This window comes from Periplaneta americana, chromosome 17 (genome assembly GCF_040183065.1).
Source record: "Periplaneta americana isolate PAMFEO1 chromosome 17, P.americana_PAMFEO1_priV1, whole genome shotgun sequence".
NCBI classification, from domain to species: domain Eukaryota; kingdom Metazoa; phylum Arthropoda; class Insecta; order Blattodea; family Blattidae; genus Periplaneta; species Periplaneta americana.
Window position 1 is genome coordinate 6,837,450 of NC_091133.1, and position 18,168 is coordinate 6,855,617.

Consider the following 18,168-nt stretch of genomic DNA (forward strand, 5'->3'; position numbering starts at 1 on the left):
CATATGCGGAAAATAATCACTTCGTGATTTAAGACGGCGCTTATTCCGTCGGATCCCGGCCACTTAGTCACTCATAATGAGTGCACCTCTGCACATGTATGGACACTGTGCCAACTGTCATACATCTATGATGTAGTGCATGACCAGAGCTATAGAAAGAAGGGCTGGCTCAGTGCTTTGTTGTTCAGCTTGCCGCCTTGAGTCTGTCCCTCTAGCCACCCCACCACTTTCTGACGTCACTGCGTTACAGTTGGTCTCAGTGAGTTTTGCAGTTACGAGTGTTGAGAAATGTAATTCAAGTTCACGTGCACTGTTGCATAATGTAGGCCTATTTGGTTGTGTAATTAGCGTATATTACAGTTATTTATTTGTTGAATAATTATAAAGGTACGGTATTACATTATTACTGATAGTAATTAAGTTTAAAAATGATGAATTGTGCTGTAGCGAACTGTTCGAATGACTCTCGTCACATTCACGAAGTAATTTATCATTGTTTTCCGAAAGATGTGCATTTAGCTAAAAAGTGGGAAACCAAGTGAATAGGCAGGACCAAGTGAATATTAAGTGTGCACGTATCTGTAGTGATCATTTCGAAAGTGTGACTAATTATGAAGATGATATGAAGAATAGGCTTTTGGGGTTAAAAGAAAGGAAAATATTGAAGAAAAATGCTGTCCCATCTCTAAATATTCCAAGTTCCAAGGCTGCAAGTGACTCAAATCCAGACGATAGATATCAGAAGAGAAATATTCGAAAAGCTGCTCTTAATCACCTTCAGACATTGAGTCCAAAGAAGCCAAGATTAGAACCTAGTACCGGCAGCTCTGAATATATAAATATTACACAGGGATCTTAAGAAACGTCTGTACTGTCTGAAGTACATTGTCTAAAGTGTGATGAACGCGGAAAACAAATTGATTTACTGAAAAGAAAGGTAAATATTTTAGAATACAGTGTTAAAACTTTGCAGTCAAGCAATAAAATACTGAAAAACAAGGTTAGGAGATTAATGAGAAAAAAAGTAACTGTTCCTTATAGACAAATCTAGAATTATCAGTAAGAAGTGTTGTACTTTTCTTCGAAATATGGAAAATATTTTTACAGAAAATCAAATTCGGGTTGTAATTTCTCAGAAGAAAAAAATGATTTGGTCTTCAGAGGATATATCTAGAGCAATTGTAATACGGGCAATTTCCAGAAAATCTTTCGATTTTTGGAGAGAAAGAATAGGTATTCCACTTCCTTCTCCAGCGACTTTAAAGAGATGGTGCTCTGGGTTCCAATGTCGCCCTGGAATTTTACATAATGTTTTGCAGCTCATGTCCGACAATTCTGAAAATCTTTCATCTTTAGAGAAATCATGTGTCCTTAGTTTCGATGAGATGAACATCAACAGCCGCCCAACTTATCATCCTGGCATGGATAAGATGTTTGGACATCATTCTAAGGTTCAAGTAGTATTTGCTAGAGGATTGACTGCACCTTGGAAACAACCTGTGTACTACAATTTCGATACAACCATGAATAAGAAATTGCTCTTTGACATAATTATACATATAGAGAGAACTGGGATACTTGTATCAGCAATTGTTTCAGATTTGGGTGGGTGCAATTTAATGTGGAAAGAGTTGGCAATATCACCTGAAAACTCGAGTTTGATACATCCCACTGATTTGTGTTGAAAAGTATGGGTTTTTGACGACATGCCACACTATCTAAAGCTACTGAGAAACCATTTGCTTGACACTGGATTAGTACTTAAAGATGAGACAGTTATAAATAAACACTTACTGATTGAAGTTCTAAACAAAGATGGAAAGGAAGTGAAATTATGTTATAAACTTAAGCCTGAGTTTCTCTTCCTTAAAGGAAATGAGAGACAAAAGTTAGCCCCGGCTAAAACTCTTTTCTCAAGAACAGTTGCTAAAGCAATATCCTGTTTAACTGGAAATGAAAAGGCATCAGAATTTTCTCAACTAATAGATTCTTTCTGTGATATAATGAACAGCAATAGTCCCCATTTTTCATCATCTCATCCAATGAAGACAGTCCTTGGTTTAAATTCTTGCATGTCAGAGGAGTTGCAAGTGCTTAGTGACGTGAAAGATTCAATATTTCATACGAGAGTTTTGGGTAAAAAACATTTACTGCCTTTCCAAAAAGGAATATTGGTGTCAATTCCTTGTTGGGTCTACATGAAGAAATTAAACGTAATGGATTGACTTACGTAATGACTTGCCGCCTAACTCAGGATGTACTAGCAAGTCTCTTCAGCCAAATTAGAGGTCTCGGGCATTTTTACGACCATCCAACTCCAACAGAATTCATTTTCAGACTGAGACACCTCCTACTTTCTAACAAACTTCCCCTTCCATCTAATAAAACTAACGTTACTGAAGATAAAGTTTGTCAACTAAAACCATATTTAACAGCAGACATGTTGCAATCTGCCTTCAGGATTGATGAGGTGAATATTATTGCTACTGAAAATAATGCAACGTTGTATTCTGTAGTCTCCGGTGAAGATGATGAATTGAGGCCTATGGAAGGAATAGAATATGCAAACCAAGAAGATCAGAAAAGCTGGGCAGAAAGTGAAGCTCTGAACTACATTGCTGGCTACATAGCACATAAAGTTAAAGAAAAAGATTCATCTTTAGGCCAGAAAACAAAAAACTTCAGGCAGTGAAAACAACACTTGGTTGGGGATTTTGTCTTACGGTAGATTAACTGAACCTTCCGAAGAGTGGAGTGGAATAAAACTATACAAATGTTTGAAGTTGAATTTAAAACCATGTACGGAAACTCCATTGACAAAGAGGAACATATGATACGTTTTAAAACATTGCTAGAAACTAAGTTTTCAAACGTGTGCTCCGAGGCTATCAAACTATTATGCACGTGTGAGAACATTTGTGAGATTGAAGTCCTTGAATCGGGGGCAGAGAGCAGAATTCCTGAGCAACAGCGCTAAGAAGAATGCCAAGTGGATGAAGTCATCTAGAAAACAGCAACTCCATTAGGTGAGTGAAAAAAAAATAAATAAATAAGCTGAATCATTACAGAATGACAGTAAGAATAACGTTGATGTACTTGATAATTTACCAATCTTATGAAAATTGATTGCACTGCCACCAATAGACATCCTTAACTATTACTTAGCAAAAGGTAAACATTTGTTCCATTATTTCCATCTAATGTAGTTAATTGATTATTTAAAACCCTTTGATTTCATGCACTTCCGCCAGGAGTTGAAATTATTGGTTACCGAAATAATAATAATAATAATGATAATAATAATAATAATAATAATAATAGTAATATACAATCATTCAGAATTTTCTGTACAAGGGCAGATCTTTCACTGCAAACCCAGCATTATCCAATCTCCCCTATTTTCCGCCTTCTTAGTCGCTTCCCTATATCTTAATGTTATAATCTGATATCTTCTGTCCCGAACTTTTTTCTTTCAGTAAGCAGTTTCTTCTTAGCCAGTGACGCTGGGAATGTCTTTTTCTCTTCCTCATTAGTTTCAGCATTATTCTTCTTCATCCACTGTTTCTAGCACAGCTTCATTTCTTATTTTGTCTGTCCATTTAATACGCTCCATTCCAGACATAATATAATATTCCTTCTTTGATAGATTTTTTGCCCAAGGGCAGATCTTTCACTGCAAACCCAGTAGTGACGTATATTTGCAGTATAATATAATATAATAAAATATAATATTCAACAATTCTAATATTATAATAAGTCTAATTATCATTATCGTCAAGGATATGATGTTCTGGCGCGCAGCTTCATTCCACATGTCCCCTACTATATAGCAACCTTGTCCATGTGTGAATGAATGCCTCTCCTTGACCAGGGATACAAAATTTAATAAGCAGGGAAACGGGACACGTCAAAGGAAATAAAAGTCTACCACAAAATATTTAAGAAAGAAGCTATAGCTCAACAGGCAGATGTAATATTGAATGTAAACAGGCCATGTGCCTAGGGTTCAATTTTCTAACTTGCTATTGGGGGAGGGGGGTTGAAAACAGTTGATATTGTATTTGGTCGATAATTCCAGCACTTATTGTAACGGAGTTTTACGTTCTATTTGTGAGCGAAGGACTTGCTGTGTACCGTGATGACGTCACAGCGGCTGGGAGGACAGCATCACTTTCTGACTCGCTTTGAGCCAGCCCTTCCTTCTATAGCCCCAGTGCATGACGGTAGGCCACTAGAGGGAACCCAAGATGTGGAACTTAAACTGAGAGGATTCGATCCGACATCGGAATGGGAATCCGGTGTGGCTTAGTGGATAATGATCAGCGCGTAGAGCTGAAAACCTGGGTTCAAATCCCGATATTGAAGATAATTTTTCTCTGTTCCAGTCTTCCATCATATAATATTAGAAAGATTTTCTACGAATATGTTTGAGTGCATGAATAATTAAGTTATACCTACTAGCGAAACACATTTGACATTTAGAAAGATTCTCACCTGTGTGGAACAGTCAATGGCTTTTTTGAGTACTCGACTCACAGTCACTCGACACAAGTATGGGATTTGAAAAGTTTGTTGCCACTGTGCCGGCGTTCATGGATTTTCATGCTACCGGACTGAGAAAAACACTTACCACAAACACCACATTTGAAAGGTTTCTCGCCTGTGTGCCGTCGCTCATGGTTTCTTAGAGTACCCGTCTGAGAGAAACACTTACCACAAACACCACATTTGAAAGGTTTCTCGCCTGTGTGCCGGCGTTCATGGATTCTTAGATTACTCGAATGCGAGTAACGCTTACCACAATCTCCACATTTGAAAGGTTTCTCGCCTGTGTGCATGCGATCATGGCTTTTTAGGCTACTGGACTTCGAGAAACACACACCACAAACACCACATTTGAAAGGTTTTTCGCCCGAATGCAGACGTTGATGGCTTTTTAGGTTGAACTTCGAGAAATCCTTACCGCATACATCACACTTGAACGGTTTCTCGCCGGTGTGCACGAGAACGTGTCTCTTTTGGCTACTCGATTGCGAAAAACACATTCCACATATATCACACTTGAAAGGTTTCTCGCCTGTATGTAGGCGTACATGAGTTTTTACGTTACTCGACTTTGCAAAACTCTTTCCACAAACATCGCATTTGAAAGGTTTCTCGCCTGTGTGCAGCCGTTCGTGGGTTCTTAGGTTACTCGAATGCGAGAAAAACATACCACAAACATTACATTTTAAAGGTTTCTTGCCTACATCTTTAGGTTGCATGTTCAGTTTTGTGGAATTCGAGAAACATATATTAGACACTTCAAAATCCAATTGCTTCTCATCTTCACGACTCTGCACAGATTTTCCCGAGGAATCTGAATTCTTGGGAACCTCACATCCAATCTCGTTCTCTTCAAGTGCATTACTATCGAATTCTGAAGATGAAGTCCACTCATTGGTATCTGCAATCCTGACGGAAATATATTAGCAATCTATAAAATAGTCTCAACATTCAATTATTGAATATTCAAATCAAAACAAAACTATTTCACTAGGCAGTACATTACTATTACAGATACATCCATGTAAATAATTTACGAATGTTAGAAATATCAACATTGTCTCAAGAATTTGGTCTTGTACAGCAAATTTTATAAGAATAACACCATGTTAGTCAACTCTTAATTGGCATACCTTTTTAATAAACTTTCCTATCCAAAGTCACCTCCCTTTGCTTTACTCTTTTTCGGAAATGAACGTGTTATTACTATTATTATTGTTGGTTCGAAATTCTGAATTGTAAATGTGGTGTAACTTTTTGTATCCCATATTCTTATGATATATAAATAATGTTTATAGTTTGATAATTTTGTCACATCAAAATTTGGAAAATTTGTCAGTGGAACATAACTGTTTCCATTTCATAGTAAGCATTATGATGAAAAAATTTGTATTGATATGATAAATAAATTGGTATTTGTTGTTTTGTGAACTTTAAACTAGTAACAATGCTTTCTAAATTCTACAACACTATATTTACAATTATAATAGAATACAGGCCTAATAAATAATTATTTTTTCTCTGCTTTTATGATAAATGTACTAACACTCAACGACATAAGCGCATAAATTGACTCAACTCAGAGAAGTAGGTATTTCAGATGTCTGTAGCAAATTTAACACTTGCATACTCCCCTACTGAATAGATTATAGTTGACGAGCAGCTTTCATCTCTACGTAGATGTTGTTATTTCAAGTTATTTTTCACATCCAAACAGAGAAAATATGGTATAAAAGTCTGGAGGTGCAGATGTAAATACCTATCATAATCATAACATGCAAGTATACACAGGAGGCAGAGTAGATGAGTCTACAGAGAACAGACAAGAACCAAGGAATGAGAACTGTCCAAGATCTTATATTAGCTCCATATGGGACGGGACGAAAGTTAACGACAGGCAACTTCTTCACAAGCTGTAATTTGACAGAGAACTTTTTAGCTCAAAACGTAGCCCTGACTGGTTGGAAAAGAAAGTTGACATTTCCAAACATTCACAATAAGGAAAGGAAGAGAAGTTTTTTTTTTTCGTCTCGTTATGGGGTCACGGTGATTTGACTGACATTCTATAATTCAAGAATAAAAAGAAAAGACTGTTATGCTATTGTCATCACGACATGACAAGTTTTGTTCAAAGGAAGACAACAATTTCAAGTCACAAATAATACTCGAATATAGCAAAACCAAAGCAGGGGTGGATACTGTAGACAAGATGGCTAGAGAGTACACAACTTGTGAGCTGGTCTGTAAGACTGTTCTGCAACAAAAATGACGTCAGTTGTGTGAACGCTCTCTAGACTCCTGACTGGAAAATGAAGCAAAAGCATTATAGACGCCTATTCCTGTTTGAACTGGGTGACCAGCTAGTTCGTCTCTGCATCACCCAGAGATCTACAAATGCAGCACTGAGAATGCCAGCAGAAGGAAAAGTAGACACTGCCACATGTATGTGTATGTATTTATTCACACTGCAAATGGTATATACCCAGTGGCAGTGGTAAGTAATTACACTCAATAATGACAATTAATAATAAACACAACTAATAAAAAACAATAATAATAATAATAATAATAATAATAATAATAATAATAATAATAAGGAGCATCCTAAATTAAATGAAGCATGATCACTTAAAGTAACATTTAAAGTAAATCTAATTTGTATCTTAATCCTAAGTTCGAACTAAGACCCACGAGTGTGACAGGTTTATACCTGCACAAGTACCTTTCGGCACTACACTTATTTTGCTATCAACTCACTCACTGCACTGATTCTATCCTGATTTCACTAACACTTCAAAACCATTTCACTGTTCAAATACTTTGCACAGCCACTTCACTGACACAAACACACTTCACTTACACAATAGACTTCACTGACACTACACACTTCCTCAAATAACAAGATATCAATTACACCCTTTAAATAGTGTGTATAATATACTATCGTCTATTAGTAAAGTCCTTAAGCCTATTTTCAAATACATTTTTGGTTATTGGTAAAGCCTTTAGTAAGTCTGGAGGTAAACCATTCGAGTCCCTGATAGTACGATTGAGAAAAGAAAACTTTCCAGCGTCCGTCCTCTGTCTTCTTTCCCTCCATTTATATGAGTGGTCGTTCCTAGAAGAGTAATTTGGCGGCTGTAACCTATTTTTTATTCCTCTCCAGGCAGGATCACCTCTGTATGTTTTGAACATTGCGCATAATCGAATTCGCGTTCTCCGGTCCGTGAGTGTGTCCCATTTTAATGGTGAATTATTACGACAACACTTGAGAGCCCGTGTCAAGTTTGCAGGACAGAAATGCTGGCCTGAAGCTCCAGATGATAAGATAACAATAAGACAAATGAATAGTATAAGGAGACTAAGAGGAAGGAAGAAAATAGGAAAGACTGGAGAATACTGGGCATGCGAAGACAAACCTGCCCTTGGGCAGAACAGTATGATCGGGCGAATGATTAAAATGAGTGTTGGTTTAGTAAATGCAGTATATGTTTGTGTCAGTGTTTTATGAACTTCCCCATGTTACTCAACTCAAGCACTCGAATATGTTGAGAGAAAGTGAATAGGTTGAGGCAAAACGGTCTGGATCTCGATCGTTAGAAATTCTAAGTTCTACAGCGCAGTTCACACGTGTAAATGAAGACCACTTCAAAGTATTTCTGTTCTGTTTGTTCATCTAAAATCGTCCGTCTACAATGTAATCAATGCATCACATTTTATTATGCGTTTTCCTTTCTTTCTATATGTTATATATTATGAGTATTTGGGTTTAAGGAGCCAAAAAATTGCTGCCAGCTTGTTCTATTAGGTTTAAGAATACTTCTTCTGAGATTTGCCCTTGCTTTATTATATTTTATTTTGTCATCACCTTACCTCTGTTGAGGTTCTGGCTGATATGTATATACATATATTATCAGATAGTACATCTCAATTAACAATATGTGTCAGAGGAAGAACAATTCTTTGTATGCATCTGCAGTCTGATTAGTGAAATATGTAGCTAATCGGCGATGTATGTATTGGAGAAGAAAAGGAACTGGACACCCTACTCCATTATTTCCTGGCCTAGTTGCCTCATGATTGATGCCTTATTGCTGTTACTTATGAGGTTCGAACCTGTCTTCGGATAGTTGACTAAATAACAACAACAACTGTCCTCGTTTTCATCCATTGTAGGCGACCTGATTGCTATTGTTTTCTCATGTAAGTTAAATTATTATTCCACCATATTTTCATAGCTGTACAAGATTGTTGTTTGATAGTGGGTATAGTGGTATATTGTGGTAATATGAACTGATCAAAATAGTCCTCATTTCTCATGAAAAACAAGAACTAAGAAGACTACAGTGGACTATAGTGGACCTTATGTTGTGAGAAAACAGCTGGATACAATAAGAAGATTGACTGATTATATATTATGACTCATTTCTACTGACTTGTTAACATTGTATTATGATTATCTAATTCAGTTCCTTTGTGTGCGTGCGTGCGTGTGTGTGTGTGTGTGTGCTGTACTTTGTAAATTAGTAGTGTTTTCTGTATCATAGTTTTATTCCTGGTTGAGTGTTAGAGAAGGCCATATGGCCTTAAGTTTATCAACAGTAATCACACTAGAGGTTTTGATTTATCTAGAGAAAATCAAAACTCGAGTGGGATTTAATTGACTATTACACGATTAGAAGAAAGTATACAAAGATTGGAAGTAACGAAGTACTCCAATACAATAAAATATTAATTGACTTACGAAAATACTACTGTCTTCAAATGTATTATTGTACCATCTCAACATTACAAATATTACGCTAGATGCATGCTAGATGGCAGTAGTGAGTTACAGTTGCATTCCACTTCAATTATCCGAATCCCAGTAATCAAAGTCACTTGACAGATGATTTATAATAAATCTTAATATTAAACAATCTCTGATACGTGACTATCCATAATATCATATAGCAGAAGCTATAACATAACCTAACTAATATACACAAGTGTTAGAAAAGTTTTAATTAACGACGATGACATAAAAAATAAACATGAATAATTTTAAAAGGAATAATTATTGAATGTACAATTTTCAAATTTGAATGTGGTTGGTGGTTCAATTGATGTTATATTGGACGTGTGCGTAATAGAAGTGGAACTTGTTGATTTAGGCCTACATGGTGTATTCAACTTATTCAGGATCTCCGAATGGTGCTCTTCATTTATTTGTAAATAGGATTTCAGAGGATGCATAGGTATGGTCAGTGATTTTTATTAATTCTTGTTCTTGAATGCCAATGTGAGTCATATTTGAAACTGCTGTGCAACGACTGGAGTGGTTTGTAATTATATATATATTGACGTCCAAACCAGCGCAGTTTCAAATGTTGGCAAACAAAGAAACAAATGTGCTAGGGACGCGATAAAATTAAACAAATGCTAGGGACGCGATAAAATTGTGATAAGCAGCCATGATTGGTTGAAATACGTCCTTTCGTACCGTTTTATTGGTCAAAAGTAGTATGACGTAGTAAGAGTGTAATAGTCAGGTTAAATAAACCATTATTATTATTATTATTATTATTATTATTATTATTATTATTATTATTATTATTACGTGCTGAGTATAACGCAGGTATAAGATGTCTGCTTTTCGTACCATGGGTTGTGAGTTCACCTCCTACTAGCGTAAAAGTATTCTTTATTTTAGTTATAATTTACTAATTTGAAATGTTAATTGACGTTTGTTACTAAAGTTTGTCATGCCGATATTGTAAAAATATTACTGCCCAACACCTGTAGGCTATCAATAGGAGAGATCTCGCCTTTGTAAATAAAAATTATATTTGTTTCACATCCTAAAGAGATCAGAAACACATCAGATATAAGTAAACAAGAACAAATATATAAACAAAGAACCTATGTATTTAACAATAATGTCGTTTAATTATGTATGTGGTATATTACTACTATCAACAGTGCTGCCTACAAACACTTGCACAAAATTGGAGTTATTTCTTCACCCTTTTGTTCAGTGTGCAGTCTTAAGAAAGAAGTGGATCAGAATCATTTACAGCGATGTCCAGCTCTTTCCTCTAAACCAGCGACGTCATCCTAATCTCTTACGTGCTATTCATGAATTTCGTTCCAGCACAGCACACGTTCAAACCTTACCTCCCCTGATATCCCTCTCCTATCTGCAGTCTTAGTTATTTAATTAGTTACTTAGTTAGTTCATTAGTTAGTGGGGTTTAAAAAGGGCATGTCAGTTACTATGGCTATTTGCGCCCTTATCCAAAATCCTTCACTAAACAGAAACACAATACAATAACCAAAACACTTCAAAAAAACTAAAAAGCGTTGTCACGGTTAAAACAAGGTAAACAAATGCCGTTTCAACAAGGTGATCCATAAAAAACATAAAAGTCAGCAGTTCTCAAACCCTAGTTAGTATTTAAAAACAAAAAATAAAATAAAAAAACAAATGCCACCAGAATTAAATTATCTGTTGTATTTATAAAATGCTCGGATGTAAAAGATCCGACTATCAAGTTTGTCAAAACCATATACTAAACAAAAGTAACCTCCAGATGTAAAGGGTGTAGAGGATAAGTAAAACGGGTCATTAAAAAACTAAATCACCCTGTCAAGTTCTGTATTCGATAAAAATCTTAGAACTGCATTAATTAAAATCACTTCCAAAAGTGTCACGTTGTCGGCTGAATTCCATATTGCCGACGGACAAGGTCATATTTTCTACAACACAATAAAAAATGTTCCACTGTGAGTGGAACACAGCATATATATCACACTCTGGCTGAGGCTCGCCATGTGAACGGTGCACTGTAGTCTTCAGTGTTATCAGAGTTAAATTTAGGTTCCGTTTTTCTGCAGCAACTTTGATTTTCAGACATTCCGGGTCATAATTCCTTGAGCTGCTTATTTGTGCCAAAGTGGTAGCAAATATTTCAGAAATTTCTAAGGGACTGGTGGTCGTTACTCCATTGTTTAATATTCCCGGAATTACAGAACTACGATTCCCCATTATACGACGGACTTTGTCCCATACGATGTTAGCTAGGACGTTCTTTTTCAATGAATTGACGTAGTTTGTCCAGGACGTTTTCTTAGCATCGCACACAGTGCGATGAGCTTTGGCTCGAAGACGTTTAAACTGGACCAAACTTTCTTGTATCGGATGGCGCTCAAATTGGCGTAAGGTACGTTTGCGGTCTCGGATTGCATCTCTGCAGGCATCCGTTCACCAAGGGACAGGGAAGCGTTTTGGCCTGCAGGACGACCGGGGGATAGATAATTCCGCAGACTTAATAACCACATTTGAAAAGTGCTCTACTATGAAGTCCACACTTTCATGTCCATTCTCATCGAATGATATGGACTCCGAAAATCCGACACAGTCCGCCTTCTTAATAACCCAGCTTGGAGAGCGAGATTCCGCAGGATGTAGAATGGACGATCGCTTTACTTGCTTCAAGTAAAATTTCCGTGCTTTCCCTAATCGTTTGTGTATTTTCTCCTAACATATTCACGTCATCTGCATAGACAAGAAGCTGATGTAACCAGTTCAATTCCAAATCCTGCCTGTTATCCCGAACTTTCCTAATGGCATATTCTAGAGCGAAGTTAAAAAGTAAAGGTGTTAGTGCATTTCCCTGCTTTAGCCCGCAGTGAATTGGAAAAGCATCAGATAGAAATTGACCTATACGGACTCTGCTTTAATCATTATATAATTACTGGTTTTATTTCTGGCAATTTTTTATATATTTTGGAAGTTATTATTTTTAACAAAGAGATATTTTTAAATTAGATAATAAATCGAGAAAAACAAGTAAAGATCTGACTATAGGAATTTAAAAGGGAAAACCCTCAAAATATACATTTATGCAAAAATAAAGTTGGCTTTATTCGGACATAAAACCATTATCGGCATAAATCCACTTTTACTTTTTCAACATACCAAATCAATAAAAACATGTAATTGCATGCAGTTTCGCGTTCTATGACGACTGACTACTATAGAGTGACTCAGACAGATACTTCTTCCGAAGATGTTTTTAGACAGTCAAGAAAACGGAAATTTCAAACACAATGAACACTCTACAAGAAGACTTTCACAACACACTCACCTTTTGGTGGAAACTTCGCTCTCCTCTGCTAATACTTCCATTCTTGGATCCTCATTCAATGTGTCCAAGTGATTCGGCTTTTCCTAAAAATACAGAGCAAATAAAACAGAAAGATAGCACAACTTACAAGAACAAAAGCACATCGATTTTAGATGCACAGAAATGCATATCAATAGTAAGAAATCTAGTAGAATTTTAGCCAATAGAAGACAATTCTTGGGGCAAATTTTTATGGAGTAATTCTTCTTCCTTATGTTGTAGTTGTTTTCTAATGCCAGGTGTTTCACAATTAAGTCATTTGACCTCTAGCACCCCAATATTTTTCAAAGATATTATCATGGCCAGCCACTAAAGCATAGATTTTGAGGTGTTCCGAATCCATTTCTTGGTTTGAGTTGCACAATGGGCAGTTAGGGGACTGATATATTCCAATTCTATGTAGGTGTTTGGCCAAACAATCATGGCCTGTTGCCAATCTAAATGCAGCTACAGACGATTTTCGTGGTAAATCGGGAATTAACTGTGGATTTTGATGCAGGGAGTTCCATTTTTTCCCTTGAGATTGTGTTATCAAATTTTGTTTGTTGAAGTCTAAGTATGTAGATTTAATAAATCTTTTCACAAAACAATACGTAGATTTAGTAGCAGGTCTGTAAGTAGCAGTGCTGCCCTTCTTTGCTAAAGCATCCGCATTCTCGTTTCCCAGGATTCCACAATGGGATGGTATCCATTGAAATACAATTCTTTTATTGAGTGATATTAATTGAGAGAGCATTTTAGTTAGTTCTGCTGTTTGAGATGAAAGTATGTGTTTAGAGACTATTGATAGAATAGCTGCTTTGGAGTCTGACAATATAACTGCATTCTTAAATTTATTGATGTGGCATAGAAGATTCCTGAGACTTTCACTTATTGCAATGATTTCACCATCAAAACTTGTTGTGCCATATCCAAGAGATCTATAAAGTGAGTAGAGACAGCACGTAACACCTGCACCAGCACCTTGTTCTCTGGAGATCAAGGATCCGTCGGTGTATAAATGAAGCCAGTTTTGTGGAGGATACCTAATATTAACTGTCTCTAAAGACAATTGTTTCAGTATTTCTGTGTTTACTTCTGATTTCAGTATTTCTTCTGTTAAATTTATATTATATTCTATATTTAATAGAGTTAAAGGGTTTGGTTTAATTTGTAAGTTTTCTTCTAAATTCGGGATATTGATTTTCTGTTTTAATTCTTGAACAATGGATATGAAACTTTTTTGAGTTTTCAATCTACAGAGAGGACTGTATGAATGCCAATTGTTCCCTGGTAATCTGATAAGTTTTTCATATTGAATCAGTGCTTTTTCTTCTATTGTCATTTTGATGCTGTTAATATTAGTGAGGAATCCCATAGAATCTATTGGCGTTGTTTTGATTCCACCAGTAATGAGTCTGAGAGCTTGGTTTTGAACATTTTCTATTTCGTTTATGAAAGTTGAAGTAATTAAAATTTCTCCGCAGTATGTCAGCACTGGCTGTATAAACATTTTGTATGTAGTGTTCAAAATATTCCTAGAGCATCCTCATTTCTTTCCTGCTAGTCTTTTTAGAAGGGAGAATCTTTTACGAGCTTTTTCAGAAATGTATTTCAAATGGTTGCTCCATGTTAACTTACTATCGAAAATAACTCCAAGATATTTGGATTCATAAGTCCTAGGAAGGTGTTGGCCATTGTATTGGATATTGAATTCTCTTTCTTATCTTCTTCCTTATAGAATAGCATTTTTCAACATTTTTCAACATGTTGCACTCTAAAAGTGTAACTTAAAATTCACAAACTACAGGACGAAGAATTGGACAGGGTGAGAGCTACAATCTTTTCCCCTAGTGATCTGAATACAGCAGCCGTAAATAAAGAAAGAGAACCACCGACCAACACACTTCATAAATTGCACTCACCTCTGCTTCACTCTTCATGACGTAAAAGTCAACTGACACAGCAGAATCCTCAAATGTCATCTCTGACTTCACATCATAGCTGTGGTCCACATATTCCGTCTTTATTTCAGTCACGTGCATATCTAATACATTTCCCTCCTGCAAAATGCAGAACATAATAATTATATCATATAACAGATGTCTCTGACGAAAAAACCACTGAATATTAAAGTATGTCCACTCTATTATTAATCCTGATATCAACTATTTCACATCTACCCATTCCTGACAGAAGTGAAATAATTTGTATTGAGGCGTTCTCGGCCTTCCTATCTATCTAATCTTGCTGATTGGAATACAAGACAATTAGATAATAAAATAACCCTGCCATGAATTGTTATGATCAGGATGGTAATCTACGTGTCGAGGTAGTCAAGTGACAACACACACTCACTATGTAAAACACAACTATTTATTTGAATAAACAACCCAAAATAAATTCGTAGCACAGAAAATATCTTCTTCATAGAGTAACGAAAACCAAATCCTGCTAATTACCTTACATAGGTAGGTACTTCCCCACGCTGGCATCCATCTTGTCATACAACCTTGACATAACCATCACTCAGCACACACATAGCCGTTACATACAAATTGGCCACCCCTCAAACGTCACACAACAATGGGTGCCTTCATCGTGAATTCCATACTCTTTAAATTCGTTCTACTGCAATAACTAAATAAAACATAAGTCAAAACCAACTCACTGAACTGCTTGTAGTTTGTGGTAGGCTTTTAGTTATATCACAGCTAGAGAAACGATCATCTGAAATAAAAATACCGACCAGTATTTGACCAGAGTTGACTGAACGCAAGTCAGTCAGGAAAATGAATGCAGTTCAAGCTAATAAGTACATCCAAAAACTCGCTCCTAAATTCCACACGAATATCTTCTGCAATACACTCGCAGGTTCCCGCAACACCGTGGACTATGCAGCTTCCAGTAGACTTATCGAACCCGGTTCGATCCCCGGCCTACGTAGGAGCTCGTACCCTATCACACACACATCCTCAATTGCCGGCACACATCTGACCTGAAAGAGTCCATCAACCAGACTGACGCTATTGCTGCGAACATCTCGCTTCACAGTCCAAATATAAACTCAAGCCACCGTCTTAACCAATCAGCAAGTGCTATTATAAAATATTAACTGCTCCCTCGATAAAATAATAACTGCTCCCCCGGTTTCAACTCATCACAGGTTATAGGAACAGAACCAGAGAATACGGGAAAAACCAGAAAGATGAGAGGAAGGAAGCCATCTACGAGAAGTAAGAAGAACTAGATCAGAAAGGAAAAAACTACAAGCCATCTATGAAGAGTTAGAATAATAAAAACCAACAGAGAAAAGTATAAAGATAGAAAAATGTAAAACAAATAGAAAGGAAAAGAAAGACGTGCCGAAATATAAATGGCACAGTATGAAAAGCTTCTCCTAGTTTGATTTCCTTGTTCACAATCCTGTCCATTGGTTTATTGTAGACACTATTAATACATTATCCCTAAGTAACAGTCAGTGTGAGGATGGTACTGCAGAATGGAGGAGGATGGAAAAGAAACTAACAAGTAGTCTTTGTGATTTGTGACTTTACTGCATAATTACAAATAAATGGTACCAAGAAATAGAAATCAAATATGTGTAGTTTGGCTAATAAACTAATTTAAAAATTAAAATTAAAAAAAATTAAGATTATTTCCTAAATCAGGCACAAAGCACAACTTTAGTCAGCTGCCATGGGATTAACTCAGAGCAACGCCCATTCCATGCTGTATTGTCAATTAAATTAAAACAGTGATGGTAAAAATATTATGCGGGAATGAAATCATCAAAATGTAGATGATTTAGTGAATGTTCAGCATTGAAGTTTCTATAACAATATTGGGGTCGAAAAGATTAAAGAAATTTATAGCATTTGTATCCATTTCTTCAAATGGACAGCACGAAAGCAAAATTCGTATATCCCCCAGACATCTGACTGTAACAGCCAATGCATAACAGAGGGAGAACTACCGACCAACTCACTTCATAAAGTACACTCACCTCAACTTCACTTTTCATGCCGGGAAAGTCAATTGGCACAAGAGTTTCGTCAAATGCCAACTCTGATTTCAGATCATAGCTGTGGTCCTTACATTCCATCTTTATTCCATCCTGAAAAACATTATTTTTTAATATATTATCATATGTGGTTGTTCACGAAAGCCCAGTGATTCTTTTTGAAGTCTGTCTACTCTATTATTGTTATTAATCATAGAATACACGTGTACCTACTCCAAATTCAATAGCAAAACCATTTCTGTCAAAAGTCTTGTAATGCAACATATAACAAATAGTACTATAACATGATATTGTTATGTTCAAGTATATGCTTATTACTTTCATATTTTTCACTTACAAATCAATTTCATTTCAGAATGACTTAAGTTATTACAAAAAATATATGGCGAGAATTGTGAAATAGGCCTATATTTGAAAATTAATTTTTGTATTACATGTTTCTTCTGAGAGTAACCAGTGCCTTAATATAGCAGAGTTGTTCTCTTAAATGTTAATTCAAGCAGAAATTATCTGTGACCTCTGACAACTGTCCTTATATTACTACAGCAGATAAGTTCGAATGGAGGTTATTTAATGCGTAACTCAAAGTTATGACCAAGATAATACCATGTTTTACGCAGCAACATTTCCTTGCTGGTGAAACTAGTAGCAAGCCATCACAAACAACCTTCTCTTCTAGTTTAAGAAATTATTTTTTCAAGCACGATAGCATATGAATCTTGATCGGGGAAGAAATTTGGTAATGAAACTCTAACCTCAGTACTATAGCACAGTCCACTCAGCATTCTGTTGAGTTTGAACAACTACAATAGGTGGCGAAGTCTGGTTCCAACGACCAGTTACAATGGCAGGAGAGAGCATCATGATAACCATAACATACCCCTGTACTGGATGGACGATAGTGCACCATCACTGAGATAAGCGGACGTGAGGTCAAAGTCAGCTATCGGCCTGCTCACTGTGTGTGTGCTCCCAGAGTCATTCTAGGATGGTTTTCCGCCACACGATAAGTTGCACTGTTATATTTTATTTTATTTTATTGGGTTATTTTACGACGCTGTATCAACATCTACGTTATTTAGCGTCTGAATGAAATGAAGGTGATAATGCCGGTGAAATGAGTCCGGGGTCCAGCACCGAAATTTACCCAGCATTTGCTCGTATTGGGTTGAGGGAAAACCCCGGAAAAAACCTCAACCAGGTAAACTGCCCCGACCGGGATTCGAACCCGGGCCACCTGGTTTCGCGGCCAGAAGCGCTGACCGTTACTCCACAGGCGTGGACTGTATTGTTATAAACGACGTATTTAAAAAATAAATAGTAATTAATAATCAGTAATCACTCTCAACATAGTCTACCTCAGATGAAGGTTTCTGCTCTTCTATATCTGTGTTATTACTTCTTTCTATTGCCAGAGGGTCGATCTCACGTTCCATCTTGATCCTCTCCATC

At 36.4% G+C, this 18,168-nt stretch overlaps 1 protein-coding gene across 1 annotated transcript; it reads right to left on the bottom strand.

Moving 5' to 3' along the window:
* Positions 1 to 18,168, bottom strand: LOC138693441 (zinc finger protein 235-like). The gene is made up of 5 exons (XM_069817403.1): positions 18,075 to 18,168; positions 16,699 to 16,809; positions 14,618 to 14,755; positions 12,675 to 12,757; positions 1 to 5,454 (listed from the first exon to the last, which is right to left on the bottom strand). The coding sequence occupies exons 1-5, from the start codon at positions 18,165 to 18,167 to the stop codon at positions 4,539 to 4,541; spliced, it is 1,341 nt and encodes a 446-aa protein (XP_069673504.1). The 5' UTR covers position 18,168; the 3' UTR covers positions 1 to 4,538.